Source organism: Branchiostoma floridae, chromosome 17 (assembly GCF_000003815.2).
Source record: "Branchiostoma floridae strain S238N-H82 chromosome 17, Bfl_VNyyK, whole genome shotgun sequence".
NCBI lineage: Eukaryota > Metazoa > Chordata > Leptocardii > Amphioxiformes > Branchiostomatidae > Branchiostoma > Branchiostoma floridae.
The window spans coordinates 13,410,047-13,433,442 of record NC_049995.1 but is presented as its reverse complement, the minus strand read 5'-3'; the positions used below and the strand labels follow the sequence as shown (position 1 = coordinate 13,433,442).

At 38.2% G+C, this 23,396-nt stretch overlaps 1 protein-coding gene across 1 annotated transcript in view; it reads right to left on the bottom strand.

The window, feature by feature from the left end:
- The window catches only part of LOC118404308 (titin-like), a 30,491-nt gene that overhangs the window by 5,809 nt on the left and 1,286 nt on the right, over positions 1-23,396 (bottom strand). The window contains exons 2-15 of the mRNA XM_035803376.1: positions 22,013-22,304; positions 21,614-21,877; positions 20,502-20,777; positions 19,975-20,244; positions 19,450-19,761; positions 19,009-19,103; positions 18,662-18,725; positions 18,325-18,558; positions 12,381-12,494; positions 12,180-12,207; positions 11,300-11,421; positions 10,731-10,859; positions 325-381; positions 115-192 (exon numbers count right to left, since the gene is read on the bottom strand). Coding sequence (XP_035659269.1) covers positions 115-192; positions 325-381; positions 10,731-10,859; positions 11,300-11,421; positions 12,180-12,207; positions 12,381-12,494; positions 18,325-18,558; positions 18,662-18,725; positions 19,009-19,103; positions 19,450-19,761; positions 19,975-20,244; positions 20,502-20,777; positions 21,614-21,877; positions 22,013-22,304 — 2,335 coding nt within the window. The remainder of the gene's footprint in view (positions 1-114; positions 193-324; positions 382-10,730; positions 10,860-11,299; positions 11,422-12,179; positions 12,208-12,380; positions 12,495-18,324; positions 18,559-18,661; positions 18,726-19,008; positions 19,104-19,449; positions 19,762-19,974; positions 20,245-20,501; positions 20,778-21,613; positions 21,878-22,012; positions 22,305-23,396) is intronic.

Genomic DNA, 23,396 nt, shown 5'->3' with positions numbered 1-23,396 from the left:
TGTATGAAGTCTATTTTCCTAACTTCAATCTTCCAGTCTTATATACAGACTGCAATGCATTTATAAATGATGACAGGGACAGTGCAGTTAATATGTTTAAGATATGATCCTCACCTTTCTTTTTCTTCTTGGACATGTCGACTGTGGCATATTGTGAGCTTGGATCAACCGCCAACGTGGGCTTGTCTTTTTCTGTTAAGAAGATAAAATGACATGTTAGAATTTAGAGATACATATCATATGGTCTTGTAAAACCTTCTGAATCAAGACCTTTCTTTATCTAAAAGTACATGTATGTAATTTTATGATTTATAATATGCCCACCTTTCTTCTTTTTATCCTTGTTGACTTGAGCATACACTGTGCTTGGGTTTGGGTCTTCTGTTGGAGGGAAGAAAAAGTATAGATGTATAAGAAAATAGTCTAAGAATATTCTATCTTTTATTTCCATGAAGAATACCACCCTTATGGAATGACTTTTTCATGGACACACTTCTTAAATAAGTTGTGTTACACATTCAGTGATGACTCCTATATTCAAAAGTAAAGTTGGTACAGTATTTGATATTACTGTCAGACAATATAGCCATCAGTTTTTTTTTACATTATCAGCAAAACATGCTAAATATTTCATGGACTACCTGCATTTACCAAAACTGTTTCAATGCATCCATTTTGAAAAATAAATACTACACATTAAGTATTGTTGGCATAACAGGTGGTCCCAGTAATATAAACATTAGAAATGTCTGACATGGATTTGTCTTCACAAGAGTGTTTTGATCCTTAGTGACTGAAATCATGCTATCGACATGAAAGAATTCCAACTTCTTACACAAAGAGATTTGACTACAAAGAGAAGACACAGAAGTATTACAACAAAGGGCTTTGTAGACTCATTGTGTCTGCATGCCGTTTGCTATAAACATGGGTAGGAATGTTTTGTTTTTTCTTCACTAAAATATTTCATAACTGACTCATCTTATTGCACATATTATGGTATATCAGTCATATTATAAAATTCTATGAAATACAACCTACCAAAAAGAACAAGACCATAAAGTAATTGTCAGTGACACTACAAAACGTGGTGTATATAATATATAAACCCTCAACAAATTTTATTACAGCAATTTAACTCTTGAATATTGCAAAACAGGCATTATTCAAATATTTTTAATTATCCCTTAAAAATTCTTTATTTTTCTTTTCAGAAGATGAACAGAAAATTAAATCAACTGCCAGCATCTTTTTTTAAACTCTATCTTTACCAATTCAGATCATCAGTAAATCATTAGTTCATAAGGAAACAGCCACCAGTTTTCCCAGTCCATACACTTCCCTGTGCGTGTGATTGTTATCAGCGCTTTATGTACAGTTGAACTGTCACATGGTTCAGAGTACACGCAATCCTGCCGTAACTGTAAACATTGTCTGGCTATTATGGGCCCCAGAAATCTATAGGCGTGGCAAGTTTTGGGTTCGTGCCAGAAAAGGGAGACCGTGGAGCGAGCTCGCTGGCTGTGAGCGAAAACGAGGTTGTATGACCGCCGAGTAACCCCAGGCTTTGTCAGAGAACTTTGAACGTGACAGTGTAATTGTTTAAGATAACTGCTATAGCGGTTGCAGAATGGCTTCTGCCAATGAAAGCTGAACACATTATTTCGAGCAGTTTGAATTGTAAAGTTGTTTTGAAGATTGGACAGTGCTGTAATTGTTAGGCTTGTACCAAAAATGAAAGTAATGTTTGTGTTTGTCTGCTTAGCAATATTAAATCAAACTTTGCTATGCTGACTCTCTAAAATCAAACTGGTAATCTGCTCGTGATCTTTCATTTTATACAATCTCTTCTTTCTGGATATTGTCTAACATTCTTCTTTCACCCATTAACAGATACATGCAAGTGTTAGCCCTCCTGCCTTGTTTACACTCTTGTGGTTATTTACAACAGGTGTGTGGTATATTGTTTACCACCTGCTGTATGAAACTGTGTAATACTTTGGATCAACACAATAAATGCTTTGCAAAATGACTTGTCATAGTTGTAGAAGTTAACTGTACAGCGACATTACTGTTGACAAAAATATGTGTTTTTTTTAAATCAGCTCACACTGTAGGCCAGGTACTTGGCTTTCAACAGTGACAGTTTGTATCTCCTTTACCTTAAGTCTTCTTTATAACATTTCTCAAGTGTTTGTTCTCTTGTCTTTCAAGGAGGGGCACCTTTCATTTCTTGTGATTATTTAGGACAGGTGTAAAAGATTGTATACCACCTGTTGTATATCACAGTTTTTGGTGAGAACACTTGAAAGTGTTATTAATACTGCTGACTTTGTGGTTTAAGGTCACTAACTCACAACAATAGGATGAGCCAAGAGCAATGTATTTTCAAACATTTTACAAACTGTTGTTCTTTATATAACCCTGGTTCACCTTTACCCACCTAAATAATGCAGTTTCAAATGATGTCCGGCAACTTGCTATCCCAAAATACCTTATTTCTACAAACAACAAAATCTGCTCTATGTTCGCCCACAGAAAAAAGCTGAACTCTAGTGTTCTTAGTAATCATACTTCAAAGGAAGTTTTTTTGGTGCTTTTTCAGACAGGTGTAAAGAATATTTACCACTAGTAACGTGGGAGAATTTCAAGTGCAATTTCTTAAGCAAGTGTGGATAGTCTAGTGACCTTACTGTTGTTGTAGGTCACCAACTCAGAACAATGTGGTAGCCTGAAGCAATGTCAGTCACCAAGACACCAAACAAGCACAAACCTTCATTATACATTGTACATGAGTAACTATATACATTGTGCCTTGTACAAATATTTCCCCACAAAACCATTTATTTGATTTCTTGTTCTGCATGAGGAGGAAATGAGACAACTTGTTCCCAATTAGTGGTGCGAGCCAAAAAATGACATCATGTTCTACTAGGAAGGATACATGATACTAATCTATCAATCCTGTATCCTTCCTTTCTACATGTTCATATAGTTCCTGACAGCTATTGGTAGGACATTAAGTCACTACCTGATTACTGGGCAAAGCATCCCTAATTTAAACTTTCCATATCGGTTGCTGACTTGGAGTCAGTGTTAGACAGGACGTGTATGTTTTTTTCCAAGTGTGCTATACATTAGCTACACACTAATAAAGGCTTAAATGATAGAAATAGAATTATGGGATAAGTTCACAGGCCCTAAATTTAAGACTAGTACAGGTGCTAGTTGAGATGTCATCATTATAGCCTAGATAAGAACAATCTCTGGTCCAACTCAATCTGAGACAAGTACACAAAATCAGAAGCTTCATGACAACTTTTACTTATTACATGCAAATTAAGCCTAAAGTTTTGGTGATTCTACTCTGAGCTTACAATTCATATCTCTCTTCCTCCATTAGGCCATGTTGATTTGATTATATGGATGACATCCTCTGGGAACTCCAAAATTGATGCGAGCGTGCGAATAAAAAAAAAGTTTGGCAAAAAAAAAAAGTTGCCTTCAGTATGAAATCTAAGTGGTCAGGAACGTTGAACATAGGACTAGGACACATATTATGGTATACTAACAATTAGCTGTAGGGACCGGTACATCGTACGGGTGCAAAACTTTTTCTTTCCTTCTTGGACAGGTCCAAAAAAACAGACCTTAAAAAATCTGTGGATCGGGTTTCGCCTATTAAAAAATGGATAGTTGTTTCGGGGCTTACCGGGCCAAGAAAATAACAAGAACGATGTCGAGTAGAGTTTATAGTCATATTTGTACTAGGTTTCTACAGTCAAAGGTACAGAGCCTCGATTACATGAAGATGGTATTTTAATATGCCAGTGGGAGTCGAATACTCCACAGATTCCTTTGTAGCAAAATTGACCATTGTGTTGAGTATCGCCCATTCAAAAGTTTTCACAGGTTCAGGTCCGGACCTGGACCTGATCCTCTGAACCTGAACCGGACCTGTACCTGAATTTTCTGTACTGGTACCCACCCCTACCAACAATAGATTTTTTTAATTTCTGTCCTTTCACATCTTATTCTTTGACTTTAGATTTATTTTGGAATTCTATGACATTAGTTATCTGCTTTCTGATACTTTTTTTTCAATCTACAGCATATATGTGCTCATCTTACAGCTGCTTTGCACGATTTACAGTGTGGTTGAAAACTTTTTTTTTTTTTGGAAACGGCCGAAAATTGGTGCGCACGCGGATGTCATCCATATAATCAAATCAACATGGCCTTACAACAAATCAAATCCAGACACTCCTGACACTAACGGCTTCCTGATTACAGCTAACAAGACAGTAATGCATTTTGGGATTTATGTTCAGACAGATAAAAACACATCCCAGACACTACCTCAGACTCTCTGCCCATTTAACTGTCTAAAACTATTATCATAAAGGTTTCCTGATTCAATATCCCCAATGATTTATGTGTCTAGTAACCTGTTTTTCTGGGAAAACATATGCCATGGGATTAGCTTTCTTGTCCTAGTTCCAAGAATCAGCCTGAGGATAAGACAGTATTGGTCCGAATGACAAAGTGCCAATCAATCATACAGACACGCACACAGGACAAGGCTCTAAAACAGATCAGGACGAACTTCAGGCACAATGATTCTGCTAGACATGAGTCTTATCAGATAATGGACAGTCCTGAGTCCTGGTTTCATACATTCTCTGCCATTATTTTGAGTCTGTTTCACGAAATATCGGTAATGAAAATGGCATATCATAGGTTTCCTGACCTGACAGCCCCTCAATTTCTGTCCCCACTAATTATAAGCTGTTTTTTCTAGTTCCAGATACATTTGTATCAGCCTGGGGGTTAGACAAGAATCTGTCATAATCACAAAAGTCTGATCAATTACGCAGACACTCGCACGAAAATAAGGCTCGATTACATAGTTCAGTGAGGAAAAGAGCTGATCTAGATGACATGATTCTATCAGGAGGACATGATGTCAGTTATGCACAATCATACATTAGCGTTGGTACCAGTAGGAACTTAAATATCATATATTGCCTGTCTCTGTTAACTGTTAATGATGATGATGAAACTCAGACTCTGATTTACAAAATGTGTTCAAGTTTTGTTTCAATATGTTTAAATGAATAATAAGAAAAAAAGGTTTCTTTCAGACCTCTAATTTTGCTAGATTTCATTCTAAATGAGGTTTGGGGTCATACAGAGTTTAATGCTACCACACCTATTTCTTAGAAATGCTACTCATGAGGTGAGTATATTTGCACAAGGCTACAGTCTAACTGCCGACACCAGGTAGCTTGCATGACCCTTCACTACCTAATAAATTACACATTAAAGTAGAGAGTTTATGGCCTCTATAAACTAATTCAAGAGTTGGCAGGTACATATTAAGTTAATATTTTCTGAATATAAAGTTGAAGTAACAGGTTGCCTCTCTCTCTCTACCCATGTGCTGCGGGCCAAATCAATTAAAACACTTCCTTGTCAATAATATTCTGTGGTGTCAACATTAGAATCCTGGTGTGCATGTATTTCTGAGTGTCCAAATGCTTTAATCTCCAAGCAGATCGATCCTACGGTGGTATACTAAACTGGCCAAGGAGTGTAGTCAGCCAAGAGGTGTACATTTGCTATGTAGGTAGCCAAACACCCTCCTAGGCTTAGCTTCACTCCTCTGGCAGCTTTTGATACAATCTTATGCCGCCGTAGGATCTGCTTGGAGATTAGAAATGCTTACATTTTGAAGCAACTTATATTATATTAGTTACATAATTACCGCATTAAGCAAGTCATGACAGCAGAACAAGCTTAAGATCTAAAATTATTTTCCTATAATTAAGTCTTACAATATTGTATGTCTTCTTCATATTATCAAGAACTGTGACCTGGGTCAAGAGAGGCATATTTCAAGTCATCTTCTACTTTTACAAATGTTGGCTTGTGCAAAGATTCTCAATCATGTTCCTCAAACTCTCCCTAGAGACGAAAGCTCCTCTGTTCCTCAGATTCTCTCAAGTGACAGCACATCTTACCACAAATTATGTTAGTTTAACACAGAAGACAAACACTACAAAGTTCAATATATAACCGACGCCTGAGTGAATGTTATTTGCCCCTGGCCGTTGCTGTGTTCACAAAAGTCAGGCTTCAAAGCTTAACCGACAGGTAACACTTGGCAGATAAACAGGAATTTCCTTCCTCATGGCTCGGGGCTTGTGCAGGTAGATGGAAAACAATTTCATTGGTTGCAAATATGACTTCATAGGGAGCAAATATCAAAGGTTCTATGGATCTTTGAATTTCGTTTCCACAATGTATCCTTGTAAGAATAATTATGAGTTGGAAAATAAAAATCATGGGTTGCTAGATATGATTTAATAGAGAGCAAATAGTAAATCAAAATTGAGTCAAAGTGTACAGTAATTTTCTGAAACAATGTAAAAACTAAATAGTATGTAAACAATGATTATGGGTTGCTAAATATGATTTGATAGTGAGCAAATAGCAACTCAAACTTGAGTCAATGTATAAATCGATCATTGAAGCCATTTTTCTGAATAACATCTTTGACTTGATAAAAAAAGTAAATAGCAACCCGACTTCAAAGCCTCTTTGAAACAATGTTTATTACATTATTTTGTACGATAATTAAGATCAAATATGACTTTATACACTCTGTGTAAATTGAAATACAAACTCAAATGCTGGCTGGCTCTCCAGAACCATTTACCTGCTGTACTCTGAACCATCTGGACAGAATAACAGGGGCCAATTTGATGCATATTGAGTGGAAATAACTGATCAGTCCGGCATTACATGGGGGCTTACAGCATGTTGACATGCATTTTCCAACCCCTGAATGTGATGAGAACCCCTGGTCTTTCTTGATATGGAAACCCAATACAATAGGTTGGACCTTGGAGTGGTTCAGAATTCTCTCATAGCTTTACTTTGCGTTGTCTTACTTCAATCCTATTCTAGCACTATAACAATATGTTATGTTAGATCTAGATGCTGTGACTAAAGTGTGGCACTTAGGATCAAAGATACCAAATGGGTGGGGCTTTTGCTCCATCTGGATGCTATTTGTACACCCTTACAAAGGGCTTGCAAGAGGACCCATTGCTTCTGATCCCAGTTTCCACTCCAAACAATTAGCACATATCCTACTGCCCCTCCCCCTAGTTATTGTAAACTATACCCCCATTGTAAGGTTTATCTGGAAGTATTTTCACACCCTTAGGTGACAACAAGATAGCAAGAGTGTCCATCATTGTTTATCTAAGCTTCCCCTCCCAAACAATAAGCACAGATCGCACTGCCCCTCCCCCTATTTATAGTAAACTAAACCCCCCACACAGTAATCTCAATCTGGAAGCCATTTCACACCCTTATAAAGAAGTGAGGACAAGATAACAAGAGGACCCATCATCCAGATCCTAGTTTCCCCATCCAAACAATTATCATGCATCCTACTGCCCCTCCCCTTAGCTACTGTAGACTATACCCCCCACAAACTCCATCTGGAAGCATTTTCACACTCTTTACAAAGGGGTGATAACAAGACAACACCAGGGCCTATCATTCTCATCCCACTTTCCCCTCCCTAATAATTAGCACCAGATTATCACATCAGATCGCCCCTCCCCCTAGTTATTTTAAACTATACCCCACAAACATTTCCATCTGGAAGCATTTTCACATCCTTATAAAGAGGTGATAACAAGACAACAAGAGGGCCCATCATCACTAATCCCAGTTTCCCCTCCCTAATAATTAGCACCAGATCATCACATCAAACTGCCCCTCCCCCTAGTTACTGTGGACTATACCCCCTATGAGCGTGCCTGGAATCTGTGGCTCAGGCCCCTATTTCAAGCATTACAGTGAACAGCTAACTGCTCTGAGTAAATACTTCCAAGAAGGCAGAAATTAACCAAGACCTAATATATACTTGGATGAAACTTTGTCAAAAACAGCCAACAGTTACATGTACATGTAAGTCTAACTGTTATAAACATTTATTCCCATTGAAAAAAAAAAAAAGAACAGACAAGTTGCCCACCCTTAGGCTAGCTATTGTAGATAAGGCCACAGACATGTTTCTCTCTCTCATAAGGGTCAAGGTCAACAACAGTTATAAACTTGTAAAGCCTTTATTTCCAGTGAAAAAAAAGAGAGACAATAACTACAAATATCTAATATCAACATTCAGAGATTAAACTGATAGTTTGCCATCTGTCCTACACCATTTTGACCGGGAACTGTGAAAACAACAATGAAAAGTCTCAATCCCCTTATCCAAACGCCCCCTCCCCTTCCATTATCTGCCCATCACACTGCCCCTCCCCTACAATTTCAGACTTAACCCCACAGAGAGCATAAGGGTCAACAGCAAACAGTTACATGTAAGTCCAACTGTCACAGACATGTAAAGCATTTTATTCCCATTAAAAGAAGAATAGACAGTAACTACAAGCTTGACATCTGTCCTATAGCATTTTGACAGGGAACTGTGAAACCACAATGAAAGAGTCTTCATTCCTTATCCAAAGATTTCCTCACCACCTATCTGGCTATCACACTGCCCCTCCCCCTCACTTGTCAGACTTTACCCCATACAGAGCATGTAATCTGTTTCTGGCATGCTTCCAAATACACAGCTCAGTAAGCCTCACTGCCTAGGGGCTGTTTTCCTGTCTACAATATTGTTTCTGACATGTCCAGGACTTGTCCCTCTGTTCTGGGACGGTAATTTGCTTGTTATGAACTTATAATGAAGGACAAAATTTTCACCTCATCCTTTCCAAAAATCTGAAGTTCAGTACATAATAAAAGTGATGTAAATGTGTTTTCAGCAGCTTAAAATGACAGATTTTACAAGGGAAAATCAACATGATGGGCTCCAAGACAATGAGAGGGACGGACAAAAATTTAAAGCTGGAGAAAGTCTTACTTTCATGATATATTTCTGACAGGCACTCTACGAAGATTACTAAATATTTTCCAGAGCTTATAGAGTGTTTTAGAGTCAGGTATTACAGTCTAAACATATGAAAAAAGTGCATAAAAAGGGTGAAAATGTGTTTTCAGCAGCTTAATATAAAATGATAGATTCTACAAGGAAAATCAACATCATGGGCTCCAAACAATGCTTTCATGATGAACTCCTGACAGGCACTCTACGAAGATTACTAAATATTTTCCAGAACCTCTGTCTATGTTTTAGAGCCAGACATTACAGTCCCCATATATGAATAATTGATGTAATTATCCACCTGATGCTTTTAGCTGCTCTAATCGAATTTCACGTCACGTCTCTGTGCAAGGCTTTTATGTCTGGTGTCTGTAATTTGAGAGTTCAAAGCTAGTTTGAATGCAAACCATACTTGAATTCACTATTTCTTACCGTAATGTCTGGTAAATATGATACTATAGAATGTTATTCTGAATTTCTCCAGTGAAAATCACAATTGTGTGACTGCAATATTAATTTTCACAATTATAATGATTATACTTCTCATTTCAGAAATTGGCCCATGCAATTAGATGTAGTGTGCCTGCGTCATAGTACCATTTAGTGACTCTCACATACATTGTGTGTGCCTCTAGCAACAGGTGTGTTTACCTGTGTTGTTGGACACACCTAACATCTGCTTTCACTTTCAGGCATGACTCATCAGAGTTTCACATCTGGATACCTCTGAAATTCTGGTTTCACTTTCTATGTTATTGGCACGACTCATCATAATACACATCAAAGTTTGTTTTTACTTTATGCCTATGGCTATATGCTATCCATGTATAACTTTTAATCAGTACATCTGAAAATTTTATGGCCGCGTGACATATCATATTATCATGATGAAAATACTTTCTTTCACTTGTGCTGCTGGCAAATTTTCACCATAATTTTTCCGAATTCTTGGTGTTTTAGACCCTTTGGAAAGGAGGGGTACTGTTTTCACTATGTTACATTTTTCAAAAGTAGAGACCTTCCAGCTAAAAGCTTTGTAAAATGAATCAGATGTATAACTTTATATGGTTATTGGCAGGAAAGTAACAAAAAATCATAAAAGTAGTAAAAACAGTATCAGCATATGTTCCCAAGTGACATATGTTGGTTGCAGCACTACAAGGGTTAAGATATGCCATCGGTATGGCTACATATTCTAGACTAAGTGTGACTTTTGACTAAGACATCTAAAGATCTGCTTTCACAAGTGTCTATGTTATTGGCCTGACTGAATGCCCTGACACACCATTGTGTACACCTAAAACTGAAAGTCTTTCCGTCCCTATGCTGAAGGTATGAGTCACTTTTCTATCCATTGATACCAAACAAAGAAGGCAATCAATGGGACATATCGGGTCCCTTGTGTTGCAGACCCTGATGTAAACATGAGTCAGATATCATCAGCACTGGGCTGTAAAACTGTGTAATTTTGGGTGTGGTTTATTGAGCTATTTTGTGGCCTTTGTATTACTGATACAAGGGATACACAACCCAACATGGTCAACACCCAAAGTTTCATCATATGTATATTAATTTCTCTTCCTCTCTCTCCAGTAGATGTACATGCATATCAAATGAAGGAAATATATTTTCTTTGAATATCCTTTTGATAGCACCATGAACCAACTAAAAGTAAAAGGAGCCTAGATTTACAAATTCCATATAACAGCAAATTTGATATTTTGCTGCCTTACACAAACAAACAAACAAACAAACAACTCACTGTTCTTGTTGACAGTAGCATACTCTGCTGAGGGATCTAGAGGTCCTGCTGTTGCCCCGGCAACGGATCCTGTCTTGTCGTCCCGCTCAAAGTGCACATCGTCATAAGGGTTCGAACCAGACATTGGAACTAAGCGTAGAGGAAAGCAAAAGTTTCAGATTTTTGTCAAACTAGCATGTCAGTATGCATAGGCTTGTTTGTATTGAAGTGAGATCACCCAATTTTCAGCAAAAAATGGTATCCTCTTTTTTACTTTTTATCTAGATTGTTACCCACCACATAATCCCTCAACATAATCTGAATTCCTCGATATAACCTGCCTGTCCCAAATGAATAAAAAACAACTATAGACAAACAAGCAAATTAAAAAAAACAATGTGGCCTCATAATACAGAACGACATACATGTAGGGATGGGATTGGGTTAGTGGGATACAAAACAACAACAACCGTGAGTGTAAGTTACAACTACGGAACAGTTGTAACAACAAGTTGGCAGGGTTTTATTGTATGGGTTTGGTTAGCTATTGAGAGCACAGCACAGCACTTTGATACACAACGGTAACCTACCAGAACCAGAGGTTGCATACGGACCCTCGAAATCATCTTCCAGACTAGTCGGAGGGGCTGGGTTGGTGGGGGAATCGGGGACTTGGATGTAGGGTCGAGCAATACCCATGGGTTTGGGCTTCCTATGTTAAAAACATTAACGTGAAAAGAAAACAGCATTAAGAGAAGAAATGGTCGTATTTACCTTCCCCGTTCGAGGGAACTTCTGCATAAGCATTGTCGGGGATGTTTTCGGTGCTTTGTTCCAAACCGTGGTTGGTAATGCCATTGAATGTTGGTCTATCAGCAGGAGCAATTCTACATGCAAAGACAGCGAGAAAAGACAGAAGTTTTACAGTAAGTGTAAAATCTATGGGTTATATATATATGTTCTTGGTTGCTTTACAGAATGAGCCACTGAGAATTCTTACTGCTGCAGTAGATCTATTATAGGCATGCATCAAGATAAAAGAAATTACAGTAAGTTTTACAATAAGTGTAAAATCTATGGGTTATAAGTTGCCCGCTTGACAGAATGTGTCTTTGGGGAATTTTTCTTGCAGTAGACCTATTCTATATAGGCATGTATCAAGATACATGTACAATTAATATAATGTTTAGTCTGGAAGACAAACTTCATTCAAAAAAGTAAAAGAAACAGAAGCAATTCGAATTAACAAGAAAGCCAAAAGCTTTGCTACAACATCCCTGGACAGTTTAATGTTTTGGTTGCTTAATAGAATAGGCTAGAAGCTAAGCAGAATTACATCTAGACCATAGAGCTACATCTAGGCATGCATGTATCAAGACACAATGTGTTTCTTTAAAACATAAAGGTTTCAATGAAAGGCTACTGAAATGAAATTAGACAAAAAATCTTTTAAAAAAGAAGATAACCAACCTCTCCTTCAGCTCTACATCTTTCTTGTCTGAAACAAAATGCGAGCAAATAATCTTGACATGGTAACAAAAATGTGCTGTTACAAACTAATTGTAATGTGCCAAATATAAAACGAAACATTTGAAAGTTTCAATATAAAATAGCAGACCAATCTGGAGAAAAAAAACATGAAAGATGCATCATAACAGATCTCACACTCACCATTAGCTGATTTCCTTCTCCTGAAAACAAACACGCCAACACCAATGATAGCAAAGAAGACAACCGCACACGCTGCTGCTGCTATGGCAATGACAGTGGTGTTGTCTCCACCTGCTGTAAGGGAACAGGAAATATTCGGAATAAAAATCAACAGTGACAAATCAGGTCCAAGATATGGCAGTAATTTTTGTATTTTCTAATAATTACTGAAGGACTATAATTATAATACAAAATGCAGTGTTAGTTTTAAAAGGCATGTTACAACTTATTTTTAGGTATTAACAATGAAGAGAACCAAATATGATGATTCTGTTAAGCTCCTTGTGTGTATAATGTTGAAACAAATAATACTAAAAGAAATGGACTTTATGGTATATACAAAACAAGAATCATCATTCAATCATAGCATGGTGAAACAGAGATCATTACACCAAGGGGAAAGGAGAAAGACACAGAAGACACATGTCAGGCAAAAAGGCAAGGAAGAAAAGAGAGTAAAGAAGAGTAGGTTTCAACACTGAACAGTCAGGGAAAATTATATGTGAAAGTTTAGCAAAGAAAAATGCCACCCTACATGCAGCAACTGAAATCAACGATTTGAAATGCTTGTTACTGAATTTGTTTGATTGAAAATTAAAATTTTGCACCAAGACATAAATGAAGCTTCATTGACAAAAAATGAACAAAATCCTACCTCTGCATGAAGTTAAAAACTGTGGTAAAATTGCTCAGTGTGCATTTTCCATACATGTGTTCTATGTTTGCAAAATCAGCATAGAACTCAAAATTAAAGTTAAATGATTGAACAAAACTAACACAGATCATATTAAGCAATGCTTAAATTTATTAATGAAAGTTAAGATTATACAAAGACTTTGTGTCTCATTCAAACATGTACATGCAGTATGGCTTATAATTTGTTTGCAACTTTCTCATGCAACAATTGATATATGTTATGTATTAATAAGACAATTGAAATAATCATGAACTTAGATCATATCAAGTGAGACAATATTAATTAATTATTATCATTATTATCAACTGTCATTGTGACCAAAAGTTCATCAGATTATTAAATATAAGTATTATTCAAATCTAATTTTTATTCAGATGACAACATTGTGAATCGTTTGAACATTCTCTAAGTTGTCACTACAATCCAACAACAGACTGTTAATTTGAAAGTTAGATGCTGTTAACAGCGTAAAAGTTAAATTTAACAATAAATTATCAAGATTAGAAATTAATATATTGCACTTATGCAGTCAATTAGGCATGCTGGTTAGTATTTGAATCAAATGTTGCTTGACATCAGTAGATTTAACAATAAAGTATATATACAATAAGTGATGATTTTCATATAAAATCTTTGCCAATTATTTCGCTTGTGAATGACTTTCGATAAAAAAATGTAAAAGCTGATTTAACTGATCTTAAAAATCTTTTTGCATTAATCATCTCTTCTTCTTCTTCTTAGTGTTTAGGTGGCCACCATCAACTTGCTGATAAGACTTTGATTATTTTTAAGATAATTTTTACAGTGACATCTTTTCGAAATATTGAAAATAAAGCTCTGGACAATATTATCAAATCAATATAATGATATAACATACACTGTTTTGCAATATAGGTGACCTACAAGCTATCTTTCCCTGATCTTGTTCAAATTTTGCATAGATTGAGAGGGAAATCAAAAATTTCCGATTATACTCCTGACACATTTTGTATTTAGCCAAAATAAATTTTATCAGTTGTATATACACGTATATATATTATATATTATAATACATTTTGTATTTTACATCTTAGGAGACGCATTATCTAATACATGTGCTTATAGCTCTAGCCAATTCCCATATATTCTCTCAAAGCTGCTATCATCACTAGTTCTTTTCCTTTAAGGCCTTTCCTATTCATTTGAGCTGTCAATGCCATCATGACTGTTTCTATCTCTGAGTCACATTCTAATCGAATCTCATCTCTATACACCTTCCTTCTTTCCTTATTAATTCCCACCAACTTGGGTTCTTTTCTTAACCCTCCTTTTGCAATACCAGATAGCAGAAGCAAGGATGACTACAATAAAAATGCAGACCAACGTCCCAATAAGTGCATTTCGTGCAGAGAGGCTCAGGCCACCTCCTGAAAATCCATCCAAAGTAGACATTCAATAAAGGTCATAAAAGGGAAATCTTAAACTTCTAGTAGCCATAAGTGTGTGGTATGCATATTTTTGTTAAAAAATCAATAGACGCAAGCTGACGCCAGCAAAAACATGCGACACAGGGTGCAAGTACGACAAGGAAGTAAAACTTGGCCAAAAATACGCCCCTTGAAAGGGGGGAGTGTAAACAGAGACTGTGGCTTGCAAACAATCCGTGCAAACAAAAACACCTGCATGCTGACACATTAGATTAAGCGTCTGGGACTCAAACAAAGGGACATGGGACTGAACTTTAGACATTCGGCAGACCGTATAGCAAGAAACGCCTTCACAGGTAACATTGAAACAGGCAACGATGCATGACATGCTTCTTGCAGGAGTGTTTTTGTGCCAGGCAAGGCTTGGGGAAGAAATGTCACATAGGCAAACTCAACAAATGATCACCAAAGAAACACCATCAACATGTACATAGCAAGAGGACCTCCTGTTGTATCCAACTTTCGTCAGTATCTAACTTTCGTAATATGCCGAATCCTGGATATCCAGGAATCGTCCTGAGCAGAAGGACGATTCCTGGATATCCAGAAATCGTCGCAAACAGGACGTTTCCTGGATAGACGACGGTGTTTATCCAGAACGTGTACGTGGGGGTGGAGCTTCCTGTTTTCGAGGGAGGAGACTATGTGGAGGGCGGGGGCATGTTGTTTTCGTCAGAAAGCCGCCATCTTTGTATCTCCCCGCAAGAAGATCGTGTAGTTTATTCTGTTGATCCTGGTGTTACAGAACTTAAACGAATGTTGATAATGATACTTTGATGTTTACATGTTACTTACGTATCAGGCCCAAATGCTTTTTGCGTAATTAACAAATGGCAGTCAAGATCGGATAAAGTTACTGTTGTCAAAGTTTCCGTATAGCGACACATTCACGGTAACGTGTTAATAGCATCCAGATGGCGTCCCTTTGTCACACAAGGTCTGGTCCACATCCTGGATATCCAGGAAACGGCTTGAACAGGAGGACGCTTCCTGGATATCCAGAAACGGCTTGAACAGGCTCAGGACGAATCCTGGATATCCAGGAAACGGCTTGAACAGGAGGACGCTTCCTGGATATCCAGAAAACGGCCTGAACGCCTGACGAAAATAAGGAATTCTCCCGCCATTTTTGATTTGCGAGCAAGCGGTCACTGTGGGTCACGCACGCACCGCAATGGTATCCTGCACCGCGGGTGCCCCGAAATACTCTGAACGCATGTCTAAAGAGAGGGTCTGCATGCCTTTTTCCGTTAAGCGTTACGAGCCATTTTAATTCACCGTTAATCGTTACCGACCCGCTCTAATTCAACGTGAATCGTTATCGGTATATTCTTCGTGAAGCGTTATTGGTCGTTTTAATTCAACGTTAATCGTTATTTGTTATCCTGAATATTCACCGTTAAGCGTTACCAAGAAATTGTTCGTAACCCGTTATACTATACACACGAAGTCAAATGTCAGATAGAACCCCTGAAAATGCAAGAAATGGCGTTTCAAAGGGTCCAGATTTCAAAATTTCTCCGAGCCTCCCGGCCTTGTTGCGGAAGCGTCGACCTCAAAACTTTATCACTCATACAGATTTCAGTGTCAAACATAGCTTAGTTTCGGGCAAAATGTCAAAATCGACCTAGCTTAGTCGGTCGGCAAAATTTGCCGAAAATGCAGGAAATAGCATTTAAGAGGGTCTTGATTTTAATTTTTTTTTTCCGGGGGAGCATCCCCCGGACCACCCTGGAATGCGTCGCGCCTTCGGCACCTTTTGCTTCTCACAATGTATTTTCACCCATTGATATAACTACTAGTACTCTAGCGTTGTATGAATAGGAATGCACGTCAATGTTACTGTTATGCTTTGTAACTCATTCTGAATTTACCGTTAAGCGTTACCGGGCCTCCTGAATTTACCGTTAAGCGTTACCGGGCCTCCTGAATTCACCGTTAAGCGTTACCAAGACCCCCCCATGCAGACCCTCTAAAGACAACCGTTGTCCACAACGATAGACAATAACAGTCGCACGACTATATTATGTGTTGTGTGTTTGAAGTTGTTTTTCGTGTAGCATCACATTCTATTTACGTGTTAGTAGCATTCAGATGACCTCCTATCATGGGGAGGGCAGCGGTCACTTCCGGGTTTTAATCTCTCGCAACTTGAGTCTGTCGAGGTCTCACGAGGTCGACCCATATATGGAAACATGGGCGTGCATAATAATGTTTTCTGTACTGTCAATCACCATGATTGACGGCACCGGAAGTACGAATCCTGGATATCTAGTTTTCGTAAGGTTTTTGGACGATTCCTGGAGCCGCCGAAAAGTAGATGCGTCACCTCCTACAAGACAGCATGGCAAAGGCATCCATGCATAAAATTGATTGCTTACAGAAAACAAAATGACTACAGAACAATAACAGAAGGTCAAAGCTGAAAGCAAGAAGGGAACTCAAAATCCTGTTTCAAAGTCATCGTTATTTCTAGGGAAGTCCTCCCCATTTCCCTCCCCCACATCCCCATTAATCAGATGTCTAGGTCCATCCGACCCAGGACTCTCAGCAGCTGTCCTCCTCACGCCTCCATTCACATGACTTCCAACTTGGTTTTTCTTCTTTCTTTTCTCACAGTACTTGATAGTGAGGAGCAGAGCCACCACTATCAGTACTGTAACAACTGCCGCTATGATAGCAGGAACTATCCGGCCTATCCCCATTTGGTTATCGGATTCCGTACCTAGAAATACACGCTAGTTTACAAAGTGTTCTGACCACCTGATGCCTTCATCTTCAACTATAACCATTGTCTACTATATAACACAGCAAAGACATTTCTGAAGTTAAAAATCACAGATCGTTATAATTTTGACTCTGATCTATTTCAAGGTATTAAAAGTGACACAGGATCAAAATCTTCTGCATGCTTGATTTTAAAATAGGCCTGCCCCGTTTGTATCCAGTTTGGGTGGACAACTTAATTTATCCAAGCTCAAACACTACAGGTTTTAACTCTAAAACTGTCATAAGTTTTTTTTTTTTTTAAACTACCATGCAACAGGTCATTGAATCAATTGAAATTTAAACAATGACACTTATGTTCAGAGTTCAGCAAACATAAAATATTGCATTTTACCTGAATGTAAAACACATGCAATTGATACCAATAAATAATTCATGACCTTAGAATTTATGATTCTCGATACAGTATCATCAAGCTAAAGCATAGAAAGGTAATGACTTACCAGGGCCAATCAGTTTCTCTGTAAGCCAGGGGAGACATGAACAGTAGCATAGTTTACATGTACAGACTCGAGAACAATCAGTCAGAGAGTAAGTAACGCACATGCACACAAAAGAGAAGCGGGTATGATATTGGACAGATCTGGAGTGTACTCCAACGGTGAAGAAGACAAGGGAATTGTGGGAAATGATCTGTGTTAAGTTCTTTCTTGCCCCCCCCCCGAAAAAAAGGATACAAATCTTACATGTGACAATAGAAGCAGCAATGTTGTTTTAAGTATATACTAACAAAAATATTTTTCCATTATATGACACAGACTTGTCATTTTTCAATGATAAATATTTATTAGACAATACTAATGATGAAAACAAAGATATCAAGTTTTCGTACTGTAACACTGTAATACTCAATGCAAAGTGTTACAGTCACTCGCAATATCAACAGCAATAACAAAAAAGATACTGTACAACAAACAAAAAAACAACATTTTTTTTTGCATTGAGCAAAACTGACCTGCAGGTTTGACATCACTGATCTTGCTCTTCTCAGGATCCACTGTGAACTCGCCAGCTGACAGGTTCTCTTTGAATGTAGTCAGGGCTTCAGCTGACTCTGACTGGGCCACTGTAGCCTCAAAATCAGCAAGGACGCTGCCAGACCTAGCAATAAAAATTGGATATTCAGACCTTTGTGAGCTTCTATAAACCTGGAAACTTAAAATCACAACACTATCCTTTAGTGAAATGACTACAAGCACAAATTTTGTTCAAGTAATAATGCTGAAAACTGCTATAATTCAGATAACAAAGTCAATAGAAAATGCATTCAAAGGAAAGTGAAGTGTTGATGCCCCACCTGCAACCTGTTACCTTTGCTCCTTCATAGCCTTTGTATTGCTCAAATATGGCTTTCAGCTAGAAGTAGAAAACATGAAGAGCAACTTAAATATTAAGTCAACTACATGACATTGTATAATCTTGCGTTATTTCAATATATTCCATGAAGTGCTTTGAACAAGCTCCACAGCACAACATTGCATTGAATTGGTTCTATGATAATCAGAATAGTATAAATCGATTGTGCCTGCAAAGCTGGTGTGTTACACTGAAGGGCGGTTATACCAGCTATATAGATATAGATACAGATTATTACTGTCTAATAACAGATACATGTAAAGGAGCTCAAAGTTTTACATACATGTGATACTATCCTGGTAGAAAGCTCTCCATCACAAATCCCCTTGGTATAGTTAACACTTGTGATGGCGAGGGTTCCATACAGGATCTGATTATCTGGGGAAAAAAACATGACCATTATAATTACTAATAGACTTATTACTAATAAACTTATTTTCCTTGCATACATCTCTTATAGAAGCTCAGCAAATTAAAACTCTCATCGAAAATGCACATCAATATCTTACACAAAATTATGGATTGATGACTGTGAGGTAATTTGATTGATTACGGAAATAAGAAAATGAAAAGTCTTCTAAATGTACATTAGAACACTCTTTATAATTATCTTACATTTGGAGATCTACCTATAAAATGCATTTACCCTTGAAGAAATTGTTAAAACATTACTGTAGTTATTCATTACATTTCGGTGAAGACTACATGTACTTGTTAAATGCACCTTCTATCAGGACCTGGATGACATTAGAGTACACAGTCCCATTCTTGTTCCCTGCTTGGATGCGGATTTTGTACTGTCCCTTCTTGGAGATTTGCACGGTCTGGGTGAACTCAGGTTTGTTCTCTGAAGCTTCCTCGGTGACTTCTGTACTGTTATCAGTGACCCAGTCTGTATCACTGTCTGTATCCAGCCTGTACTGTACAGTGTGATTTGTCTGCAGTCCACCGTTAAACTCCGCTGTCCACGTCAGGGTGACATTGCCTTCAGCTGTCTTATTGATGTAATCGAGGTTGGTGGAAGGTTCTGGTTCGGCTGGGTTTGAATCAACAAATTAAAAGGTAAGTCCACCCAGTACTGACAGTTTATTGTTACTTGTAATTATAGCACAATCATCAAATGAAGAGGATATTGCAACGAGTATTCAATACTGTAAATTTTTAAACTAAGTCTTGACATTTTTCCCATTTCCCAGTTTTGTTGTGAAAATATGGAAATGGTCAAAAGAGCTCAGTTGTTTATACTTACTTTCAGTCACGAGTTGAATAACTGTTGACCGTTGTCCATGCCCATTCCTGGCACTACAAGTATAGTCCCCCAAGTTCTCCCTCTGCACACTCGCTATGTAGATTGTACTGACTCCAGCCTGGCTGGTGGCATTACCAGTGATGTCATATCCACCCTTCCTCCAAATGTAGACTATATCTGGCGGGTAGGCAAAGGCAGAACACTCCAGTGTGACGGGCTCAGACCTGCCTACAGCGTACCTGTCTCTGGTGTGGTTAAAGATGGGGACAACTGGGGAAAACAATGAAAAGATAATAAACAAAAAATCATGCTAGAAAATGATGCATCCTACCCTCCTATGTGCTTAGGCAAGATAGGTGCCAAGACCACGGCAAAAAAAACCTCAATTTTGCAGTACTTTACTTCAATAGAGTATAAGAATGAGATGTGTCACAATCTCAGCACAAGGGTAATTTACAAAATCTTAAAAGTCTATAATTTAGTACTGTGAATAAAGCTACTACTTTCCAAATCAGGCAATGACTTACAGTTGACATTAAGAGTGATATCCTCACTCACAGGTGACCCAGCAACACCATTGTCAGCTGTACACCTGTAGACACCTGCATTTTCATGGCTGACAGAACTGTTGGTGTAGATGATGGAGTTTCCTCTTCCCTGCTGCAGAAGAGTTTCTCCTGTGTCCACAAACATCCACATCATGGAAGTGACGTCAGGGTAACTATCTGCTGTACAGGTCAGGCTGACGGACTGGGTCTCGTTCACGGGGTCGGGAGTAGCCTCTACTGTCAGCTCTGGGGGATCTGGGGGAGAGAATTATCTTTTTAGAGACTTCCATTTAATGTATACTATGTGAAATCCTGGTCCAACATTTTAAAGTAACAAAAATCTGATGTAAAAACCAACATGTAAAATATAAACCAGAACATCCAATCACAAACTTTGATGAGAAGTATTCACCCAACAAAGACTGCCTCTGGACATTTTGTGGACAGGGACATATATTTGTAAATTATTCCAGACATAATGCATTCAGCTTCAAGGAAACAATAAAAGCCAGGAAAGAAAATACATGGGAACCATGCTTGTCAGTATGATCAATGTTATGTGGTATGCAACACAGATACTTCTCCCCCCTTGCACGTTCTGTTGTTTTCCATAATTTTCTGTATGTTATCATTTTTTAAAGCGCAAAATAAAAATCAATCAATCAATCAATCAATCAATCAATTTTGCCTAGCCAAGCAGTACTGTTATCTCCAGTGTACAAGAAAAAAAGTCAGAAACATTTATGAAAGTTTCAAGACCATTTAAAATGACAACCAATCAACTTCAGTTAATAGAGAGGAAGGCTGAGGTGACAGCTGATGACACATCATATATATGTCTGTACAAACATATGTGTATGGCAGGACTTAAATTTCCTTTGCCATTTCTGGCAAGAAACAAGAAGACTCTTAAGAGGCAACTATTGATGTTGTGGACAATTCATCTGAGGAGCAGCTGATGACTTTTATTAAAATTATAAAGCAGGACAGTCTTTCAGTGGCTGTCAAGAAGTATAGTTTCGTGAGTGTTTGTGAATCGTGAAGACACATACGGCATGCTTGTCTGTGTGCAGTAAACTGTCAAAGCTTACAATTGACGATGATCTCCAGTGTTACAGTTTTAGTCTCAGTTGTGCCCTTTTGAATGTTGGAGGCTTCACAGTTGTAGGTTCCAGCATTGCTGCGGTTTGCTTGAGAGAAGGTCAAGGCATCATTGTTCCATTGGTATGAACTGTTCCGTTTGGTCCACTTGTAGCCAGCAGTAGGGTTGGCAACAGCTGAGCACATGATGCTGACAGAATCTCCTTCTAACAAGGTCACTGGTGAGGTTTGGTTCAGGGTTGGTGTGTCCAGATCTGAACAGGTTTGTAGATACCGTTGACGTTATTATTATTGACTAGCATTTACCTTAAAATTCAAACTTTTAGCTTAAAATTTGACTCAAATCAAGATTGATGTTAGTCAAACCAATAATATTTTCTACAACTCACACAGCACATCCACAGTGCTTGTAGCTGAGTCAGATTGTCCTATGCCGTTGTCAGCTGTACAGGTGTATGTGCCTGCATCATTTCTGTGGAGACTTGTGATCTGTATAGCGTTGTTGTTGGCAATGCCTGCTGGGATAGTTCCTGGGTCCTTGCTCCATGTAAAGGTTGGTTCAGGTTTCCCGTCAGCCGTACATGTGAGAGTGAGAGGGTCTCCTTCTTTCTCTTCTGCCGTACTCGGTGTGACGGTGGTTTCTGTTGGTTCATCTATTAAAAGGTCCAACTTGTGAACGGTCTGGATTATTGATATAGGCTAGAGAATAACTATCAGCATTCTTTGACTAATAAAAGAACATTCTTGGTGTGGCTGATATACCGATAAACTCTTTGATAAACTCTTTGACTAATAAAAAAACATTCTTGGTGTGGCTGATAAACCGATAAACTGGAGTCATCAGCAGAGGCACTGCCCGGAGGCGAGAACTGTAACCAGTAGCCAGTAACTGACTGAGGCCCGGACTGAGCTGTTGACCGTCTCACGAGATGAAAAGAGCCGAAGAGAGGGTGTGGCTGAAAAAATTATTATGTATGACTGTAGTGTATGTAGTATCACTTGGGCAGCCAAGCTTATTGTTACATGTGATAGTATTATTGTTTATTGTTTATTGTTAAAATGACACCCATTAGTGAATACACATGTGCATCCACTACTCTTCCTGGGGTCATACATTAAAACATATACATTACATTGGTACACATACACATAACATTACATAGTATATACATATTTACATCAATTTCAAAGTGCTACCAGATCAGAATGTTTGAGTCCTTTTTAGCCTGTCTTTGATGAGTAGTTTGAAGGATGATGGAACGGATGATCTGATATATTGTGGAAGAGTGTTGTAGGATTTTGAGCACCGGTAGAGAAAAGACTTCGTTGCAGCTGTTGTTTTTGGTTTTGGTAGTTTGAAGTCATTGCGTTTTGCGGATCTTGTGCTGTAGGTGTGTTGGTGAGATACGAGATGTAGTTTACTGTAAAGAGTGGAAGGTTGGTTGAAGTAGAGTATTTTATGGAAAGTACACATGTTGGTAACGTAAAGTCTCTCCATAACCGTCTGCCACGATAAGACGCTGTTCATCTGCCTGACCGATATGCGGTAAGATCCAAGAATAAGTCTTCCCGCCTTATTCTGCATTACTTGTAGTATGTTGATGTTCTTCTGTGAAGTAGAAGTCCAAACCGCTGTACAGTAGTCCAGGTGTGACAAGGTAAGTGTTTCGGTCAACAATTTCAGTAACGACTGATCCAAGTATGCCGCACTTCTTCTGATGGCGCCCAATGATCGAGCCACTCTTTCTTAGTAGTGTCTCTTATGTGGAGGTC